General features: G+C 30.0%; 1 protein-coding gene across 1 annotated transcript in view; it reads right to left on the reverse strand.

The window, feature by feature from the left end:
* Nrx-1 (Neurexin 1) overlaps window positions 1-20,814 on the reverse strand; it is a 265,980-nt gene that overhangs the window by 42,333 nt on the left and 202,833 nt on the right. The window contains exons 5-9 of the mRNA XM_089219748.1: window positions 9,971-10,102; window positions 7,744-7,907; window positions 7,134-7,160; window positions 1,623-1,781; window positions 37-192 (exon numbers count right to left, since the gene is read on the reverse strand). Coding sequence (XP_089075874.1) covers window positions 37-192; window positions 1,623-1,781; window positions 7,134-7,160; window positions 7,744-7,907; window positions 9,971-10,102 — 638 coding nt within the window. The remainder of the gene's footprint in view (window positions 1-36; window positions 193-1,622; window positions 1,782-7,133; window positions 7,161-7,743; window positions 7,908-9,970; window positions 10,103-20,814) is intronic.

Below are 20,814 nucleotides of genomic sequence, written 5' to 3' on the forward strand. Positions count from 1 at the left end.
TTGCTTTTCTAAGATCAATAAAATAGTTTTACTTACGAGGAATGATCGGGGCGTAGACAAGCACACAGGATCGTCCATTCCAAAGTCTTGGCACGAAAATTGCAATCGGCCATATACTTGTATAGTCGAAATGCCAGTTTTTCCCATTTCCAAGAAATCGTATTTATTTACTCCATCGAATGTATACTCCACCTATAAAAGTAAGTTACAACACCGCAAAGATCGCAAATTAATACACTAAAAATAATTATTTTGGCAACGAGATCTTAAATAAATTTGGCTTGAAGGTGGTTTAAATAGTTGAATTTAATCCTGGGCATCGAAAATATTATTATGTCTTTATAGTTTAAAATTACTTTTTTACAAACAAATAGTGTAGATATTTTCTTAAATAATTTTTAATGTTCAATTTAATGAAAAATTATAATTCAAAATAAACAAATAATTTTTATTTATAATATTTTTTATTTTTAAACTAAAGTCCATCATTTAAAACCATTGGATTTTTTGTTAGACGGGTACCTACTACCTACTAATTATCTGACTAACGTTAAAAAGCCTCCGTAGTGAATTATTCACACGCAACATATCGTTTACACTTAGTAATATTCTTATTACAATGCAATAAGAAATATTATTTTTCTAATGTATATTTTAAGTAATTTAGGTCAATTTTGTAGTAAGTAAGGACCTTGTAATATTTTTAACGTAAACGTCATGTAATTAGTAAATTATATTTAAATACAATTTAGACAAAAATTCTAACAGTTGGTCACAAAAATATGTTTTAACATGAATGTATCAATTTTGCATATCTAATGTGCCGTCCTTTAACTATGAATATACTTATGAAATGCAATATTTATGAACTATATAATATAATTATCTATAAATTATAATAGTATACAATAAATATGGTAAAGACCAATATAGCACATTATTGATACAAAAACAAACCATGAATGATAAATAAATAAAGGTAGTTGGTTAATATTATAATATATATTTATGGTTTGTGATATCAGTAAGTATAAAATATCAACTTTCATACAAAAAACAATTTTATTTTTTATTTTTTAATAATAACAATATAATTACTATTGCATAACATATCCTAGACTGATAAACTATCTCCATTTTGAATAGTTTTTCGTATACAATGATATTATATCATTGAGTTCAAATTTAATAACATCCATTACTGCATTAACTTTCCTTTTTGTAATCTAATGTACAACAGAGTGACATCCACTTACCCGCTTTTTTCCAATTATAATACTATTTATACATCCTAATTTTGATATTGTACTTTTACATCATGAAATTAGTAATAAATCATTTCTGTGTTGTATTGAGAAATATGATTCCAAGTAAAAGAAATTTTTGGAAAAATGTTATTAAGAAAAATAATTTTTGGAAAAAAAATCTCGAAAAACAGATTGAGAAAAGTAGTCTACCCTAACGAATAAACGAATAAAATATTAGTAAAATTGAACAATAAAATATAGTTTGAAACGAATGTTATAAATCATAAATTATAAACAGAGTTTACCTATTATCCACCAATAATTATTACGTGAAGTTAAACTACCATAAAATATTATAATATTCATATATTTTACTTTTCGGATGCATCCCACGAAGTTTGTACTCGCTTTTGTGCCAGGTAACGCAACGGTGTTTTCACTGCCACCCAGATATAAGTATCCTAGGGTCAAGGACGTAAACGCACCCGCAGAACTTCCTTGTTCGCCGTACACTTCGTCCACTGTCACGGCCAGCTGTAATAAATAATGCAAATACATAATAATAATAACGGTATTATATATTAGAGATAGAGTGAGTGTTACAGATAGAGACACAAGATATGGACATAAATAAATGCACAGCTTTTTGATGACGTGTTCGTAATAAATCATATTTGCACGGTATGCACATATTATATTTAGAATCATTACTATAGTTTAAAACTTTGGCACATAATTAAGCGCCATTGTATCGGATATAAAATATAATATTTCTGAGCCATTTTTTTTTGTGACACACCTCTGCTTGGTTTTTACGGTGATATTTATTATAAGTTGCTTGTATGTATATATATAAAGACTAGGTAGGAACTACGCAGTTAATCCAGAAAAAAACAATATCATAGGGATAATAATATTATTGTAATATAAATGGGGCTCATAAAATTTGGAGATATTAGTTTGGTTTGGTAAATTATATTCTGTGACAAATGAAATGGAATCCACATAAATCTAATTTTATTTAATTCCATTAAAATTGGAATGGGAAATGCAGTTGATATATATACATATTATATTTATGTGTTAATATGCGAGCCAAGTTCTTAAGCCTTTATTTATTAAATTGGATTCATAAATTGTATTATACAAAGACCGCGTGCTCTACGTCATAGTACGCTAACATGTAATATGGTAATTAATTTCAAATTGTATTTTACAGCCATTAACATAATATCATTTACTATTTATTTATAATTTTTTTATATAATTTTTTATAATATAAGTTAATGAAAAACGTCTTATGATAAAAAATAAATTTAGATACCTGAAAAATGAATAATCGAAAAAAGTGTTCCTGATTCATTATTATGTATTACCACTTTATTTTAAAATGCAATAATAATATTAAAAAATCATAACCTTAAAAGATATTTTTAAAATGGACCAATTATAATCCTTATAAGATTAAATAAGAAAAAAAAAGTCACATTGATTGCAGGTTCCCAGTATATGTCATATATTATATGATATTTAAGCGTTTATTTCGTCTTAAATAAATATTATTTAAAACTATGAAATTCACATTTAGTCAATAATTATTGTAACAATAGTTTATAACAATAATAATTTTAGAACAAACCGTAGAGAATATTGTTTATGAATATATACGAAGAGTTTACATAATGTTTGTTTAGTATTAATTAGGATATAATCAATTATTTTAACAAATCACATCGTCAAAATACAAGTTATACATTCAAATAAACAGTGTGAAGGTATAATAAAATTATTCAACAGTAATAATATAAATTTCAATGCGTCAACAAAATATTTTAATGATCAGTAGTTTATTTAAAATTATAATTTCATTAGATATTGAATGTAAAATTATTTTATATAACTTGTCCTAGAACAAGGAAATAATGTATAATAATGTATAATGATATGATGTTATGAATATAATATGACGATAGTATATAATATATATATATATATATATAATATAATATAATGTATACGATTAAATTTGGTTAACAATAGTACAATAAAAATATCTTGATCCTTTAGAAACAACGCTTAACTTTATTTGTTTGCTTAAAAAACGTCTAGTCATGTTTTGTTGAAACAATATTCTTACACATATTTTCGTGTAATTATTGGGAATTATGAACGAAAATTAATTAATAGCATCATAAATGTCATCTACACAAAATTGTGAACATTTATTTTTTTTATTCTTAAGACAAGTTAATTTATATAGTTTTTATTGTATTTATTTGTTTGCTGTTGTATAAACTTTAACATATTATATTGACACTAAATATAATATTTAATTTATTTAAAGTGTATTTAATTTTCTAATTTTAAATGAAATCTAATGATTTTGTTAACTCTATTTGTATTTGTAAATCGTAAAAATAATTTTTAATTCACACTATTAATATTTTATTCAATAAATTTCAATTTTGATGCGGCCACTGCAAATCAAAACTAACAAAGGTTGACTGTATTTAAAGTTAAGATATTTCTAAGGGTACTAGTCACCTTAAATTTAATAACTACCAATTTTTAACGGATACTTTTTGTTGTTGTTATAAATATTTTTATATTATATATATATATATTTTTTAAATTATACTTATATTTTATATCATTGGTATTTTGGTACTTGTAAGTTGTAACAAAATGAATTTCAATTAAAGTTGTGATAAATGATTGGCATTAAAAATAAACTTTATTTAAAGTGTATAATAAACTTATTTTTAAATTTTACATGTTAAAATATTGTTATTTGCTATTCATATTTTATGTTATATATAGGTAATATATATGTATATAAATTGTTTTATTTATTTAGGTATTTGTTTAGTTCAAAATCTACAATTAAAGAAAAAAAAAAATTAAAATTTAGGTAAAAGATAGTGGTATACATTATTAATACCAATAATACAGTAATTTAAGTAAAAATGGATAGTTAAAATTAAATTCGGTTAATATACAGATTATAGCTTAGCAATTCATATATTTGGTAAAGCAAGTTTTTTGTAATAACAATGGGTATTATAAACTATGTATTTTTTTTTTTGACTAGTTGATTTTTAGATTGTGAACGAAGTGATGAATGTATTGATTTTACAATGATGTGTGTTTTTTTTTTTTGTTTTTGTTTTTGTGTCTGTGTAGTGTGTACAGCATAACTAGTCGAAATAATGCTTCAATTTCAAACTTTTGGGGTGGTTTCCGATGTAAAAGTGAATATACTTGGTGCATTATAGAGGTCAAAAGTAAACATTTTTCAACAGTTTTCAAAAAAATCGAGAAAAACAAAAAAAAAAATGACAAAAAAATGGGAATTTTTACGCAAAACCAGTTTTTCACCAAATCGATTTTTTATATGGTTGTAATTCAAAAACTAATCACTTTAAATACTTTAAATTTTCAACAAATGTTTATGTTAGTGATATCTATATACAGTTTAATTTTCAAAATGTTTTGACTTTTTTGAGTTATTTATAGACCACTGAAATTTTCGATTTTTTTGAGAATTTTTTTTTGAAGTGTCGGTAAAATAATTTTGGATGACCAAAAAAATTTGAAAATTTAATACAAGGTTCCTTATAAGTTGTTCTTATTGTACCTAGCTAAAAAAAATTAAAAATCGTTAGTCACAATTTTTTTTTATATGCGTTTATAGTTCAAATTTTTACGAAATCTATCAAAAACGCGAAAATTTGCAAGTAATTTTAATGTTGAAAAATCATAAAAATTTTTGTGTTTATAACTAAAGATTAAGAATACAACACTAATACAGAGGCACAATTTTTTTTTTATAAGCATTTTAAGTTCAAATATTGACAAAAATTCGTTAAAATCATGAATATTTTTTTTTGTGTCTGTCAACACGTTTTGGGGCAGTAAAAGTGCTTTGATTACTGACTTCAGTACTTCGTTCGATCAGAAAGTGAATCTAGTTGGTACTTTGGGGGGGTAAAAAGTAAAAAATTCTTATATATTTTTCTAAATAATCGGGATAAACAAACTAAAAATTAAGGAAAAAACGGGAAATTTTACGCACTATCAGTTTTCGACAAAATCGATGTTGATCTTTGATGTAACTTTAAACTTTCACCGAATGTTTATATCAGTATATTTTATCCACCATACAATTTTAAAAAATTTTCGACATAATTTGAACAAAGAAATCATTATTAGTTTTTTTTAAATTAATATCGATCAAAATTTATTTTTTGGGTAGAAAATCTTGAAAATTTAATACAATACTCTTAACATATTTTTGCAATAGTAGTTAAAAAATAAAATAAATTCATAGTCACAATTTTTTTTTTATAAGGATTAAAATTTTAATTTTGACAAAATACGTAAAAATCACAAAAATTCGCAAATTCTTTTAAGCTAGAAATTCATAAAAAATTTTCTTTTTTAATCTAAGTTTTGAAAATGTAATACAAGATTCCTAACAAATTTGTCAATCTTTATCACAAAAAAAAAAATGTCCACCGGATTTTCAAATTAAGTTTTTATTATCATTTGAATTTCAAATATTGACAAAAATTCGTCAAAACCATGAATATTTGCAAATTATTTTGTAGTTCAAAATTCATAATATTGTTTGTATTTATATCTAAGGATTAAAAATACAACACTAAGTTTTCCTTCAAATAGCTATATAGGAAATTTGAAGCCTCATTATAGGAAAAATGTTTTGAGCGTTTGAGTTTTAAATTTTTATGAAATCGTGTAATGATAACGATTTATCCTCAAACCAGGTATATGTATATCTATGATAATATAAGGTATTATGAATTATGATAACTACATGCAATGTTTTTGGAAAAATTAATTAACCATGCCTTATGCAAAATGCATCTTAATTGAAAAATAAAATATTTGTTTCAATATAATATATCCTAGACTGACAAATCATCTTCGTTCAGAATCGTTCTTCGTATGCAATGATACCTATCATTGCATTCAAATCTAACCTACCCTAGTCAGAGGTCCACCCCATCACCTAATGTACAGAAGAGCGATACCGACTTTCCTGCTTTTTAAATTATATAATAGTTATAGTGAGATTTTGCCAGATTCAATTTAATATTTTTACTCAAAAATGTATTAGAAATAGTTATTTTCTTAATATTTCTATTTAAAATCAAATTATGTACCTTCGAGAATAGGTAATTAGAAAACTGTATTTCTTTAGTGCATTAGTTATTTCAATATCATTACTAATCATTATGAATTTATGATATACTGACTATAATATTATATTGAGTGATTAAAATAAATATTCATTTCACGGTGAAAATATACGGAACGATGTGGTGGGAGTATGCAATTTAACTTGTATTTATTTTTGCAGTAGGTACATCCTCTGCGCTACTTAAATATTTTAAGGACATTTTAAAGAAATTAAAATCATCTACATAGATAATATTTTTTTATTTCTTGAAACGATTTTATTTAATTCAAATATCATATACATTTATTAATTTATATAGGTAATGTTATTGAACCAAAATCTAGCAATGAATTCAACCTAATGCGTATGATATTAGTTATAAAAATTGTGTATATGAATCGTTTACAGCAAAATATACGTTAGTAAATAAGTAGTCTACCTGGAAAGTAACTTTGTTTTTTATTTTGTTCAAATTTTCTCCTTGTTTACAACGTTTTCGGCAAATTATTTAAGGTTTTTTACTGTCAAGAATTGAACGAAAGAGACTCTTATAATAATATTTCATATAAAATTATAACTTTTGATAAAATTTTCAAAATCATTTATGTCTGGTATTTTACAAATAGCAATAGGTACAATTTATATATATATATATATATATATATTTGTTCAAAAATACAAACCTTACAAAAACTGGTGACTGCAGATATCTAAAAAAAAAAAATTATATTACATTAATAATTACTTAAAGGCAATATCACAGAGTTATAGACACACCACTCAGGTAGTAATTATCTTATTTAACTTATTATTATAATGTAATCACACTATACAGTCTTTACTTATTTTTATAGTATAAAAAAATTTGAAATAATTTTTTAAATGATATAAAATAAACAATAAATATTTTATAATTTATTTCCGTGGTCATTGTATAAATATTAGAAAAATGCACTAAGTACTATTATAATATACACATTTTGTTATTCTAAAATTATTCGTTAATAATAATAGAATAAAATAATAAAATATTTCAATTTACATTTATTTTTTAATTTTTCTTTATCCAATATAGATATAATTTCTCAGATATTGTAAGAAAAAAAAACGTTCTAAAATATTTTATGGAAGTCATATACTAATCCATTGTCCACTAGCTGCCTTCGTATCGTTTACTGACAACCACTTTCAAAATTAGAAAGTATAGTTTTGACGGCTGAACAAACTGCCATATGTCTGACATCCGTAATAATTAATGTCTAAAGAGCATTATCGAGAATTAAAATCCATTACCCCTTGTACTTTGCGTGTAACTGATATCTTATGCCATTGGTTGTCGTCAAACCGTATTCTGTTTGGCTTGATAAACATATCTAATGAGCCAGTGCCCACTCTCATCGTTACTGTAATACCACCAGTTACAATACCGACGTTTAAGTAATTACTAGAGCCGTCTCCTGAAACATAAAAATATACAGTTGTTATAATCACTTTTAATATTGTTCAAATAATCGTAATTATGTAGCCATAAATTCCGAATTCTTAAGTGTGTCGTAAAAATAATGGCTAATGCAATATAGTTAAGTATTAATAAAGTTTTGTATAAATTCTTTGGTATTGCGGTTCTATTTAATATACAAAAATAAAAAAATAACATTAGATTATAATCTAATTTGTTAATGTTTGTTATTTGTTATTGCTATGATAATTATAATATCTACCTAGCATGTATTTTTTTATCCATTATTTGTATTTTTTTTAAAGTTATAGACACGTAGTATTTGAAAAAACTCGACAGTAGTTTCAGTAAACGTCAGCATTCAGAGTCATTTTTTAAATATCTATTATTATATTAAAATTTAAAAAAAAGTCACTAATACCCAGTAAATAACTACAAGTTTGACACAAGTTTATATTAAATTTTTTTCTGTAATTACTAGTTATTTACTCAATTAATATTGGAAATGGATTGTTGATAATTTTTAATAGAACAGTAAAACGTTTTAATACATATTTGATAATTAAATAAAATAGCAAATAAAAGGATTGCTTATTTAATCTTGCTAAGAAGTAACTAGTTGTGTAAGCAATACTCTCTATAATAGAATTATGAAAATTATAAATAAATTAAATATCGATCTGTTCATATCACCAAACTTCAACTCATTAAAAAACTATTGTAATTTCTTACTTATTATTTTATTAATTCATTGCTTTAAGTATATTGTATAATAATTTATATTGTTTTTTTTTCTAAAATTATTCTGTTTTTTTTTTTTTGTATATTATTTTAACGATCGATTGTTATTATTATTATGTATGTAATTGGGTCGGGTCTGTTTAAAAACTTACATGAAGATAATAATTTTATAAAAGAAAATTTAATTTGGTAAAATAAGATATTTTTGGACGTTAGATGTTGTACACTAGGTATTAATAAAAAATGTATTTCAGTAATTATTTGGACTTATGGATGACCTATTTTATCTAAAAATGATTCTAAATAAAGTTTGTTAGTAGATTTTGCTTGGCATTTTAACATTTAGAATGTTTATAGGTTTTACACTATATAATGATAACATTATAATAATTTAAGCATACCTATTACCTAATTGAAGTATAGTTTATATTTAAAGTTTGAACGGTCACATATTATGTCATATGCACACTTTCTCTCAACGCCTTAACAAAAAAAAAAAAAAAAGGTGGAATTATTCAAATGCCTCGCTGTAAAACTAGTCAGCAAGGAACGTCATGTTTACGCAGTCAGTTTCAGAATGGTATACATAATATAACATGGTCAGTCACTTTGTGTCACTGTGCGTAATGGGTCTAACGTCTGTTCATATGAATTAAAAGGTGCGTAAAAGTCATCTATACAGCCGTAAATAGTACAGTAGACTTATTATTATTATATATCAATTATTATTAATTGCATCTATGCTTCGATAATCATTTATATTTATGTTATATAATATCGTACATTTATAGATGTAATATTAGGTATTACAACAGTAAACAAGTTTTTATTAATAACAAAAACTAAAAAATAATATTCAACTCATTCTTACGCTCCTGAAGCTTTGTACGGTTTAGTCTATTACCTGCAAGATTAAGAGGAGTTTACAACAGTTATGGTTTATTACCAGTGTTTGAAGCTTGTTCAAACATTATTATTCATAACGCCACAAATTAATAAGTTTCATTACATAGGAAAACGTGATGCAATAGGAGAGAATAACATTATTGGTTGACCTTAAAAACGATGTAGGTTTAACGGTATTTCTATGATATAGTTGCACTAATAATATTGTTAAGTTAAGTTTTAACTGTCTATGAAAAATACATCGACTTTTATAATAATTGTAGGTAATTTAAATTCAATATTATCAAATGAAAATTGTTTATCAACTAATTATTAAAATTTTTTAAAATTAGTATAGTATTCAATTATTCACAGTATACAAATACTGGCATACATAATATTATTCTTAATGATAAACATCAAATTTATTTTTACCCATGTGGTAAAGTAGTCCAGCTGGTTTTTTAGTTTTGAAATGTAATATGAATGAATCTCCTTCGGTGTTGCCATCGAATGCATATTTCAAAAATTCTCCACCAGTAAATGATGCTTCTGCCATTACCTTATCTATGATTAACAACAAATAAATGTATGATTAATATTTTGAAAAATAATAAATTTAAAAAAAAACATTATTATTTGTATGTTGACACAGAAAAATCGTCCTACGATATTTTTCAGTTCTAGTACTTTTTAAAACCACTAGCAGAACCACTTTGGAATTGCTTTTACTTTTGGGGGCTTTATTTTTATCATTTTAAGAGATTAAATAAAAATATTCAAAATTATAACTTTTGTAGCAGAGTTATATAAAGGGCAATTTGTGCCATAAAAACAACTTCATACCAACTAGAAAAACTATCAAAGTTGAAAGTTCACCGTTTTCGGAACAATGGTAAATATTTTATAATTAAACTAAATAAATTATTTTTACTTGTTTGAATTCTTTAGTTCTTGAACTATTTCAATCCAACTATAAATGGTTATTATTAACAATACAAAATTAATAAAAACATTCAATTTTAAATTATATATTTGTTTAACTAATAGTTAGAAACTTAGAATCTATACAAATATTGTTTTATTGTGCCTTATTCACAGATGTTAATCTGTTTCCAAGATATTTTTTCCAAAAGTTATTTTTCATAATACCATTTTTCCAAAAAGTTCTTTTACATGAAATCATAGTTCCCAATACAACACAGAAATGATTTATTATTGATTTTATAATGTAAAAGTATAATATCGAAATTAGGATGAATAAATTTTATTACAATTAGAAAAGAGTAGGTAAATGGATATCGCTCTGCTGTACAGTAGTTTACAAGAAGGTTACTGCAGTAATGGATATTATTAAATTTGAATTTAATGATATAATATCATTGTATACGAAAAACGATTCTGATCGGAGACGGTTTGTCAGTCTACAGTATTTTATAGTTTTAAACTAGGTATATTAATTATATAGCTATTAAAATTAAAAAAAAAAAAAAAATGAAGGTACCTATAAAATAAATTCTAAATCAATCAAATCAGATTCATTATGGTACATTAATAGGTTTTTTTTCGTCACAGAATTAACAATTTACGTAGGACCTTGTTTTAAATTTTTAATCATTAGGTATAAAAGTTAAATAATTTATAAATTAATTTGTAAATTTTCAATCAAGTTAATTTTAACTTTAAATAGTAAATAATAATAACTCCGAGTCACATATATTTGAATAAAGTTTCAAAAAAAAAAAATTAATAAAATAGAAAGGAACATTAAATTAGTTGTCGTACATAAAAAAAAAATATGATAGGAATGGCGTTAAGTCTGATTACAATAATGGCATTTTGGACTTGGTTGTTGACACAATAGGATTGTGCTGATAGATTGTGCAGCTGCAAAAAGTTAAGAAAAAAGTAACTTGTGCGTAGTGTCTATATAATACACGAGTATATCTGTTCACATACATTTTGATTTCGTTTTTAACATTTTACGTCTCAGTCAATACTTCTACGACTATGAGAAAAAAAATCTACGCATTAAATTTTTGAATATTTGGTAAAATATATGTATATGAGGATGAGATAAATTATATTTTCACACATAATAAAATTTAAGCAGAATTTCATTTTTGGTACTGCCTAAATTTGACAAAATTATTACTCATATATAAATGTAAAAAGTAAATTCATAAATAATAGGTGATAATTATTTGTTGGTGATTTAAGACGTCTTGGAGAACTTAAAACCTTAAGTTCCTCTATATTCATTCAATTAGGTATATAGACATAGTTTAATAGTTTATATAATACTACCTATAGATACTCACTAAATATTCATTTTTAGAATAAAAATACTTAATTACCATAATATTTTATTATAATTTTACTTGAAATATTTTCATTATTTATAAAGACTATTCTACATTTTACATTATTTTTTTTATTTCTTAATATGTGACAGAATTCATATTTCTAAAAATGTATTGATAAATAAAATATATAGAATAAATTGAACCAATATTTTTATATTTATGTATAACCATTTAATGTTTGGGTAAGAGGAATGACGTGACTGTATAATATAAAACACCACATTAATTAATGTTGCAGCACTTGTTTGGCAATTTAACCTATAAATTCTTTCGAACAATAAACTGTTGGTTCAATAATCAATATGTATGTATAGACAGATCATAAATAAACATCTGTCTAAAATCAATCTGATAAGAAATTTGATTTTTTTGTAAAAATAGTAAGAGAAAAACTATGAGAAAAACACCACGTGAGTCATTTTGCATTCCAATTTTAAAAATAAGCTTGTATTGCATTCTTAAGCTTTTTTTCCCGCGTGAAAAAAATGTGAAACATATTAAAATAAAAAATGTCTATGAATAGCTGAGTAGAAGTCAAAATATTATGAAAATGGTGTTATGTACAGAAAATAATAGTATAAATATTCGATGAAAATGTCAATATATATGGTTATTATTTTTTAATTGCATTCAATTACAATTTGTTCTATGAGAAATAAAAAACGTATATATTGTTTTGAATTGGCCGTGTTGAATTTGTGATGTACTTATATTTTCCCCTAAATTTTATAAATCCTAACCATTTTTTCTATCCTCTGAATACTATTTTTCCCCCTAGAATATAAGACATATATGTGTAATACTTAATTACTTCACAAATTATATCATGTTATATGATGATTCAATGATGATCCCTCTGAACCTATTCAACTTAATTCATCTCACTATAAGTAGGTATACTACAGGTATTTTAGTGGTTGACCAAAAACAAAAACAGCAAAAATTATAAAAAGTTTATATTACGAATTTTTATATTTTGTTTAGGCTAAGCAATATAAATAAAATTGTCTATGCATAATATGATTTTCTATTACTCTGTATATGGGTGTATATGTAATATATGGTGACCTAAATGGGAGGAGTTATGAACAAAAATGTCACATCAATAAAAAAATAGTATCTAAACAGCTTTTAGTATTGAATTCCAAGTGTTGAAAATATTATGTAGAAGTTTACTAAGGCCGTTGAACTTTAGGACACCAATTTAACTTCAATATATCTCTACATTATTTAATTAATATTCACTCAACATTTATTGTTTAAAATACGAGTGATTTTTATAAAAGGGTCATATTGTTAATTATTATATACAAAACAATTTTCTACGTGGATTGGCGTAGATATGTTCAGAAAACGATGACAACTGACCGTAATAAATCAAAGCGTAGATATATACTATGAAATCGAGATATGAATCCGAAATTTGCATACCACATCTAAAACAACATATTTTTCAAAAAAAAAAAATGATCGAATCCTATGATTCAACTGCTATGAACTAATAAATTCTACATTTCGAAACAAAGAAAAATTCTTAAAGGCGATTACAAATGATCAAGCATCATGAAGTAGTTGCGACAAACTTCAATGCGACGTACCTTGTTTATTCTAGCTCAAACAAACAATATAATATTTGAACTAAATAGCTATATCACAATGGCTCCAGTTCAGATTAAAAAGATTCATTACAGAATCTGAAATTTGAATGTACTACCCACATTCTAATAAATAAGTAGGTACAGAATATATTTAAATCAAATGCATTTATGATGACTATAGTCTATATTATTATGAAACATAATTATATTTATATTTTATAATTAAGTTTTATTATTGGTATTCTTGAAGTAAGTTATATTATAGTCAATATATGTCTGAGTAAAACTTAAGAATATTTTTGACTTATATATATACAGTGCAAACCTCTAAATAGCGAAAAAAATTTTAGCTATCAAAGGTGTCAGGTATTTAGTGGAATACGTAGATTTACATCATTTTTATTACTAAAATTAATTCGAACCTTCTCAATGTAATTACCTACAGGGTGCAGATCATTGTCGAAGTTCTTTAACGCGTCATGAACAAGGTTCATTATGACTTACAAAGAAAAATAATTACATATTAAATCCTCTAGGTAAAATTCTAAATTTCACTCCTTTCAAAAACGTAGCATGGCATTTGTGTCTCCTTCTTACGAGTGTATAACATAGCAAATGTACACTAAGCAGATCACGTTTAACGTCGTTAGTTTTAAAATCAGAGCAAATCATTGACCTATTATGAAAATCGAGTTGGCAAGGACATAAATTATGTCTGTATGTGGTTTTTATACGATAATTCAGTCTTTAAGTGAGTTATGATTATTATTAATTTGCACATTACACTATATTATTATATGTGCAAAACTTATTGACAATTTGAAATACATGTGGCTTTTCTTTGGATCTGAGCACTTCTCTATACTATATGGTAAAATTAAAAATATTTCCAGTTATTTTATCTTCTTAAAAATTTCATATGTAAATATCTTACACATTATTATGTCAAATTTGAATTATAGTATATGTACTTAAGTATAAGTAGGTACTTAAACAGTATTAATGTATACGAATAAAGTTATGATTGGTACTTTATTAATTATTAAAATATTATTAAAAATGTTAATTAAATAAATAATAATAAATCTTAGGTACATATAATACAATAGTAGAAAGTAAAAAAAAAAACATAGTATAGTAGTAAGTTTATGTAGCTCTAAGATATACCTTTTTAATGTATAATTTTATTTTTTATTTAATGTAATTTATTAAAAGATAATTAAATTGTTGTGATATTTATTATGTTGATCATATTATAATCTTAAATGAGTAGTTAATTCTTACCTAAGCTTAAAAAATTAACTTATACCTGTATAAGAGCTAATATAAAATGTAACTAATATACTGTTTTTTTTAGCACAGTGAAAACCTCATCGTTAAATAATAAATAAATCCTTTTTAAATAATTTATATTTGAACACTTTTGCAAAGTTATTTGAACTTGCATTAAACCCATTTGATAACTTTAATTTAGACTTAATACTCTATATAACACTCTTTATCAAGACTTTTGTGAGGCTATCGTATTTTATTTTAAACTTTTTAAACTTCAATAAAGGACTTTTTTATTGTTTCGATAACGTAATGCAATTATTACATTAATATAATACAATATATTATTGTAATTTCAATATTACAGGTACTTTATATTCTTTTTAAATCTTAAAGTTATGAAACGGGTTTATAATTTATGTTTCCTGAACAGTTTACACATTACCTATATTAAAAAATTGTCATATGTAAGTGTTAGGCTTAATTTAAACATAAAATAAATATATTTTTGAATTCCAAATTATCATTTGAATTATGATTTAAATTTAAAATGTAGAAATCAATGAATTTTTAATTATCATGCTCCATAAACATATATACCTATGTAAAATCGTAAAGATTTAGGTAGCTTTTAATGAATAAAATCATAAAACAAACTAAACATAATATTAAGTAATTGATAATATTTTAATAACAAGTCTCTCTCTGGTTTTCACTACAAAATATTCAAACATTTTATTTTATATGTGTTAGTTCATTTATTGTGTTTCAGTCGAGTCGTGTATGCCGACCAGTACGGACGTACACCCCAGCAGTTCGCTCTGTTCTCGCAGCAAACCCTCCTGTATACACTTGCGCAATACAGACACGCCCACCAGCCAACCAAATGAGTTACGTACTCACAAAAGCTTACCACGCCCAACGGGAGCCGTAACGATCACGTGCAGATAAGCCACGCCTACTGGCCAACCACAGAAATTCACGTGCACCTAGACACGCCCGTGACCAACCGCAACAGATCACGTGCGCTAGGCTTACCTAGCAGCCAACCGTATTGTTTCCCGACGACTCAAGTGCAGTATCGTCTCTGCGGAACCCTGTATAACCCAGTGTGCTGCGCTCTGAACGTCAGTTCACAGCAAGCCGGATCGGAGCAGCAACCAACTGGAAGAGAAGTCAACTACCACAGCTGCAGCTCGGACTACAGGTCAAGGTGGAAGTTCTTGATATCGATGCAGCCATCACAACTCAGAAGGTGCTGGAGGCCTCCGTGACGCCATCCCCTGGCAGGACGACCAAACGGCAAAAGTTGACATGTAGGTCATCTGCGACGTCAGGATATGGGGTAGCCGTTCAGGTAATCAGATTGCCACGGCTAAGATGCCCAAGCTATTAGCCGTCCTTATCACCAGGGTTCCGATCGGGTGGACCATGTGCTGCGTACGCGCAAGGACCCTCTCTCCGGGGAGGTGCTTACGATGCCACGCGTTCGGCCACAATTCCAGGGACTGCAAGGTAGCTGACAGGACTGGTGCCTGCCGGAGGTGCGGGGTCACCGGACACGCTATGAAGGATTGCGTGGAAGCAGATGATTGGTGCGTGGCATGTGAGTCCGACGGGCTCCCGATAATTCCCCACAAGCCACATTCGGGTACGTGCGCCGCCAGAAAACAATTCGCAGAGGGAAAAAAAACCACCCACAATGTATACACTTCTTCAAATCAACCTGAACACGAACTGGGTAGCGGAACAACTCATGGTTCAGACAGCGGACGAAGAGAAAGTGGATGTCCTCATCATCTCTGAGCCTGCGAACCACTACGGATTAGAAGACAGGTGGTGCTTCAGCAACACCGTAAGCCGCCGTGGGCAAACCACGCTATACCCAGCTTAGTCACAACAATCGGGGCTCCGGAAACGGCTTCGCCTGGATGTCCGTCAGGGATCTGATCATCTTCAGCAGCTACCTCCACCCCAGTTGTACGATTCAAGAGTTCATGATCTTGATGACGCAATCAGGACTGGGGGTAACGCCTCCATCATACTGACTGGAGATTTCAACGCATGGCACGTTGAATGGAGCTCCAGAGTCAGCAACCCTAGAGACCAGGAGCTCTCTGACCTCGCCTCCAGCCAATGGATTATTCTTGCAAACTCAGGTTCAGACGTGTAGTAGCTACCTTCATCATAGATATCACATAACACAGGGGCACAGCCCTCAGGGATTGGGTGTCCGAGGCTTAATCACTGGGTGATCATAACTACGTCATTTTCAACATAGCCAATCCCGCCCAGGCACCACCAGAACCTCATCCTGGCGCCAACTGCGGCTGTACCGTCAAAAATCTTGAAGGAGACACCCTGAGTCTCTACCTAGCTTCAATGCGCTTGGAACCTCCTGCAGAGCCACCAAGCGTGGGGAAAGCTGTCACGTCGGTTGATCAACTGTAAGCCTTTCTACTTAGCGCCTGTGATGTCTGCATTCCGAGAACGAGACCCAATCCCGCTGGCAACTTCCAGTGTACTGGTGGAACGAGGCTATCGCCGAGCTACGCAGGTCGTCACTGACCCTTCGTGGACAATACCAAGTGTGTCTCAGGCGGGCCAACCACCCGGGCATACAAGACGCCAGATTTTGCTATTCCGCAGCCAAGAGGAATCTCAGAATAGCAATACGTGAAGCCACGTGAAACTCTGCTCTCAGGTGGACACGGATCCATGGGGAGGACCATATAGACTCTTCATGAAAAAGTTCAGCATCCGAAACCCAGCAGCGGACTCCAGGGGGCAGAGAAGCCCTAATAGCAGACTCCCTGTTCCCTGTGGCCCCCATCACCAACTGGAACGTGGCACCGTCGGCTGCTTTAAATAACATATTCCAGGCATTCAACCTGGAGGTCAATGAACTAGAGTTATAGAGGGTTGTGCCCATATTCACCATTAACGAACTACGAGGGGCCACTAATGGGCTATCTCCGGGGAAGGCTCCCGGACCTTCGGGTGTCCCAAACGAGGTCGTCAGGGCCTTTGCCACCATACAGACACAAGCAGTACTGAACTCAATGAACGACTGCCTAAGCGCTCTAGTTTTTCCACCACGTTTGTAAAGGGCCCGCATGGTGCTGATCATAAAAGGCGCGAACAAGCCCCCTGACGCCCCATCAAGCTACAGGCCAATCTGCATGCTGGATACGACGGGCAAGCTCCTCGAGTGGCTTTTGCTCCAACGCTTGGAGAAGCACCTCCACGAGCAAGGGTGCAGCAGGAGAGTGCCCAACCAGTTAGTTAGGCTGCCCAGGCAGCCTTCAATCCTGCCAAAAAGAATTTGTGAATTCTAGTGACCCTCGATGTCCAAAATTCCATTAAATCCTTGAGGTGGCCAGTGATCGGCACCACTCTTAGGGGCATTCAAACACCTGTTGGAAATGTTCAGGTCATGGCTTTCTGACAGGGAGCTGCTAACCGGAGTAGAGAGAACCCCCAGTTCAGTCACGTGTGGGGTTCCTTAGGGATCCCTATCCTCGGGCCGGGTCTGTGGAATGTAACATATGACGCTCTACTGAAAATGGACGTGCCTGGTACAGCTGATAGAGATCGCCGACAATTTGGCCGTCGTAGTAACGGCATATACGGGTCAGTTGCTGGAGGATCTTGTCAACCCCACCCTGCAGAAAATTATGATTGGATGATGAACCATGGCCTGTAGTAGGCCCACCAAAAAACGGATGCTGTTATTCTATCCAGGAGACACGCGTACGTCCCCACGAGGCTATCAATCGGAGGATACCCGATACTCCTATTCGATAGGATCAGATACCTCGGGGTGATCCTGTTTAAGACGCTCACCTTTACAGCTCACATAGACGTCGTGGCCAAAAAAGCCGCGCGCATGGTGGCTGCGCTAGCAAGGCTCATGCTCAACATAGGTGGCCCCTGCGAATGCAAAAGAAAGCTGCTCAACTCCGTGGTTGACAGTCAGTTGCACTACGCCACCCCTGTCTGGATCAGCAGGTTGGCCCCGGAAGCCAGGATCAAATCGAACCTGATTCGTCCTCAAAGATCTCGGTGCTGATACCACATCGTCTCCAACGAGGCCTCCCTGTATCTGGCCTCCACGGTTCCCGCCGACCTACTCGTCTTGGAACGGGCCAGGATCCGGTCTCGACTCCTTTCTGACATCACGCCTGGCGAGACGCGGCCATCCAAGCAGACCGCGAAAAGAGAGAAAAGATCCGTCGAAGAGTGGCAACAGAGATGGGAAACAACCAGGAAAGCGTCCTGGACCCGATTCTACATCCCATCCATCAGACGTTGGCTGGGAAGAACGGTCTCGCTAGTGCCCCTCACGTTCCACATGTCACAGGCGCTAACGGGACATGACTGTTTCCAGTCATATCTCTACAGGAGAACCAAGGCCACCAGTCCGATGTGTCTGCAGTGCAGGGGCGGCGAGGAACACGGTGGAGCATACTCTGTTTGAGTGCTACTACTGTAACGCCCTCCGTGACCCTTTGTCCACCCACCTGGGGCACAGACCATGTACAGCCGACATTTTGGACATAATTTGCGGGACGCCATTTGACCAGCTTCCAGCAGACCCGGATGAAAAGTCAGGTATATTAAGGTACGCAGAGGAGTCATTTCGGCTGTTCTATGGAATGGTCGAACGCATCTTCTCACTCAAAGAAGAAAAGAAGCGAGTCCACTAGGCTGCGGAGGTGCGGTGGTGAGATTCTGACGCAAAATCCGGACATCAATCTAGTTGATTAAGTAATTTATTGTAGCCGAAGGCACCTAGGGAGGCAGAACTTCCCAGTATTGCACCTACAACATTATAAATGTTGTTGTAATATTAGTGAGTGGAGGATTGACCCACCGCTAATACTTGTCGATGTTATTGTAATCAATAAACGATGGGAGTTAGAGGAGAAATAATGCTAACGCGGTTCGTTCTCTGGCTCTCGAAACAAAAGAAAAAAAAAGTAACCATACGCCATATAATATAGTAAGTATCATAAATGAACACTTAAATAATAATAAAAGGGAATCATTCGATTTTTCCATTGTATTTTTCTTTCGTACGTATCTTTCGTAGGTACCTGTTTATATACCTACAAATATATATTATTTTATACGCCAAATGTAAAACCAAAACAAAATAAAAATCTAGAAGGCTTGTTAGCACGTATAAATATAATATGTAAAAAACAAGAAATTAATCATGTCACTGAATGACATTCAATTATACTGGGCACGGTAAAAATACTAAACATGTGCGTATAATAGAAAAGTCTCTGACAATAGGTTGTAAAGTAATCAATGCAAACGCCGTTTGAAAAATTAACGATTTGACCTTTCATAGTAAACAATATAGAAAATTTCAGACATAAAGCAAAATGTTTTTATCCGTTGTAATGGTGATATTTTGGCATTTAGAACGTGCATAGGTTAAAACCATAACCTTGATCCTTCACGAACATTTTCAGAACTTTGTGATTGTGTACATCCTATTACATAATATATAATAATTTATAAAGCTGCACTTGTAGGTCTTTAAAATAAATAGGAAATAAATTTGGAAAATAAAATTAGAAGTGCAATATAACCAAAGTCGTTAGAATATTGTATATATTTTAATATGATACAATCATGGCTTACATTTTAAAGTTATTTTTCGAAATTCGGAATTAAAAAATTTAACAACATTTGCGTTAATCGATATTAATAATTATAATGATTAGCAGTTTTTATACTAAACGTTGTTCAAGTCTACAAACTTTATATGATGTAGAAGGTCAACAATTATACAGTGTGTGATGTTAAATTACTTTTTAATTTACTACAAATAAAACTACTTATTGTATAAAAAATGTAACTATGATATCTAATGGATAATGACGTGGCTGCGTACGAGTTGATTTCCGGGTCATTATACTATATTTTTTCAATGTTAAGTAAAATATTTAGCCTATTAGCATAATCCAAGAAACACCACGAGGAGGTTGGCTGACAAGTTTCTCAAAAATATTGTTCATTTTTAGTT

This window comes from Diuraphis noxia, unplaced genomic scaffold (assembly GCF_037042655.1).
Source record: "Diuraphis noxia isolate RWA-SAM2 unplaced genomic scaffold, SU_Dnox_SAM2 contig0001, whole genome shotgun sequence".
Classification (NCBI taxonomy): Eukaryota; Metazoa; Arthropoda; class Insecta; order Hemiptera; family Aphididae; genus Diuraphis; species Diuraphis noxia.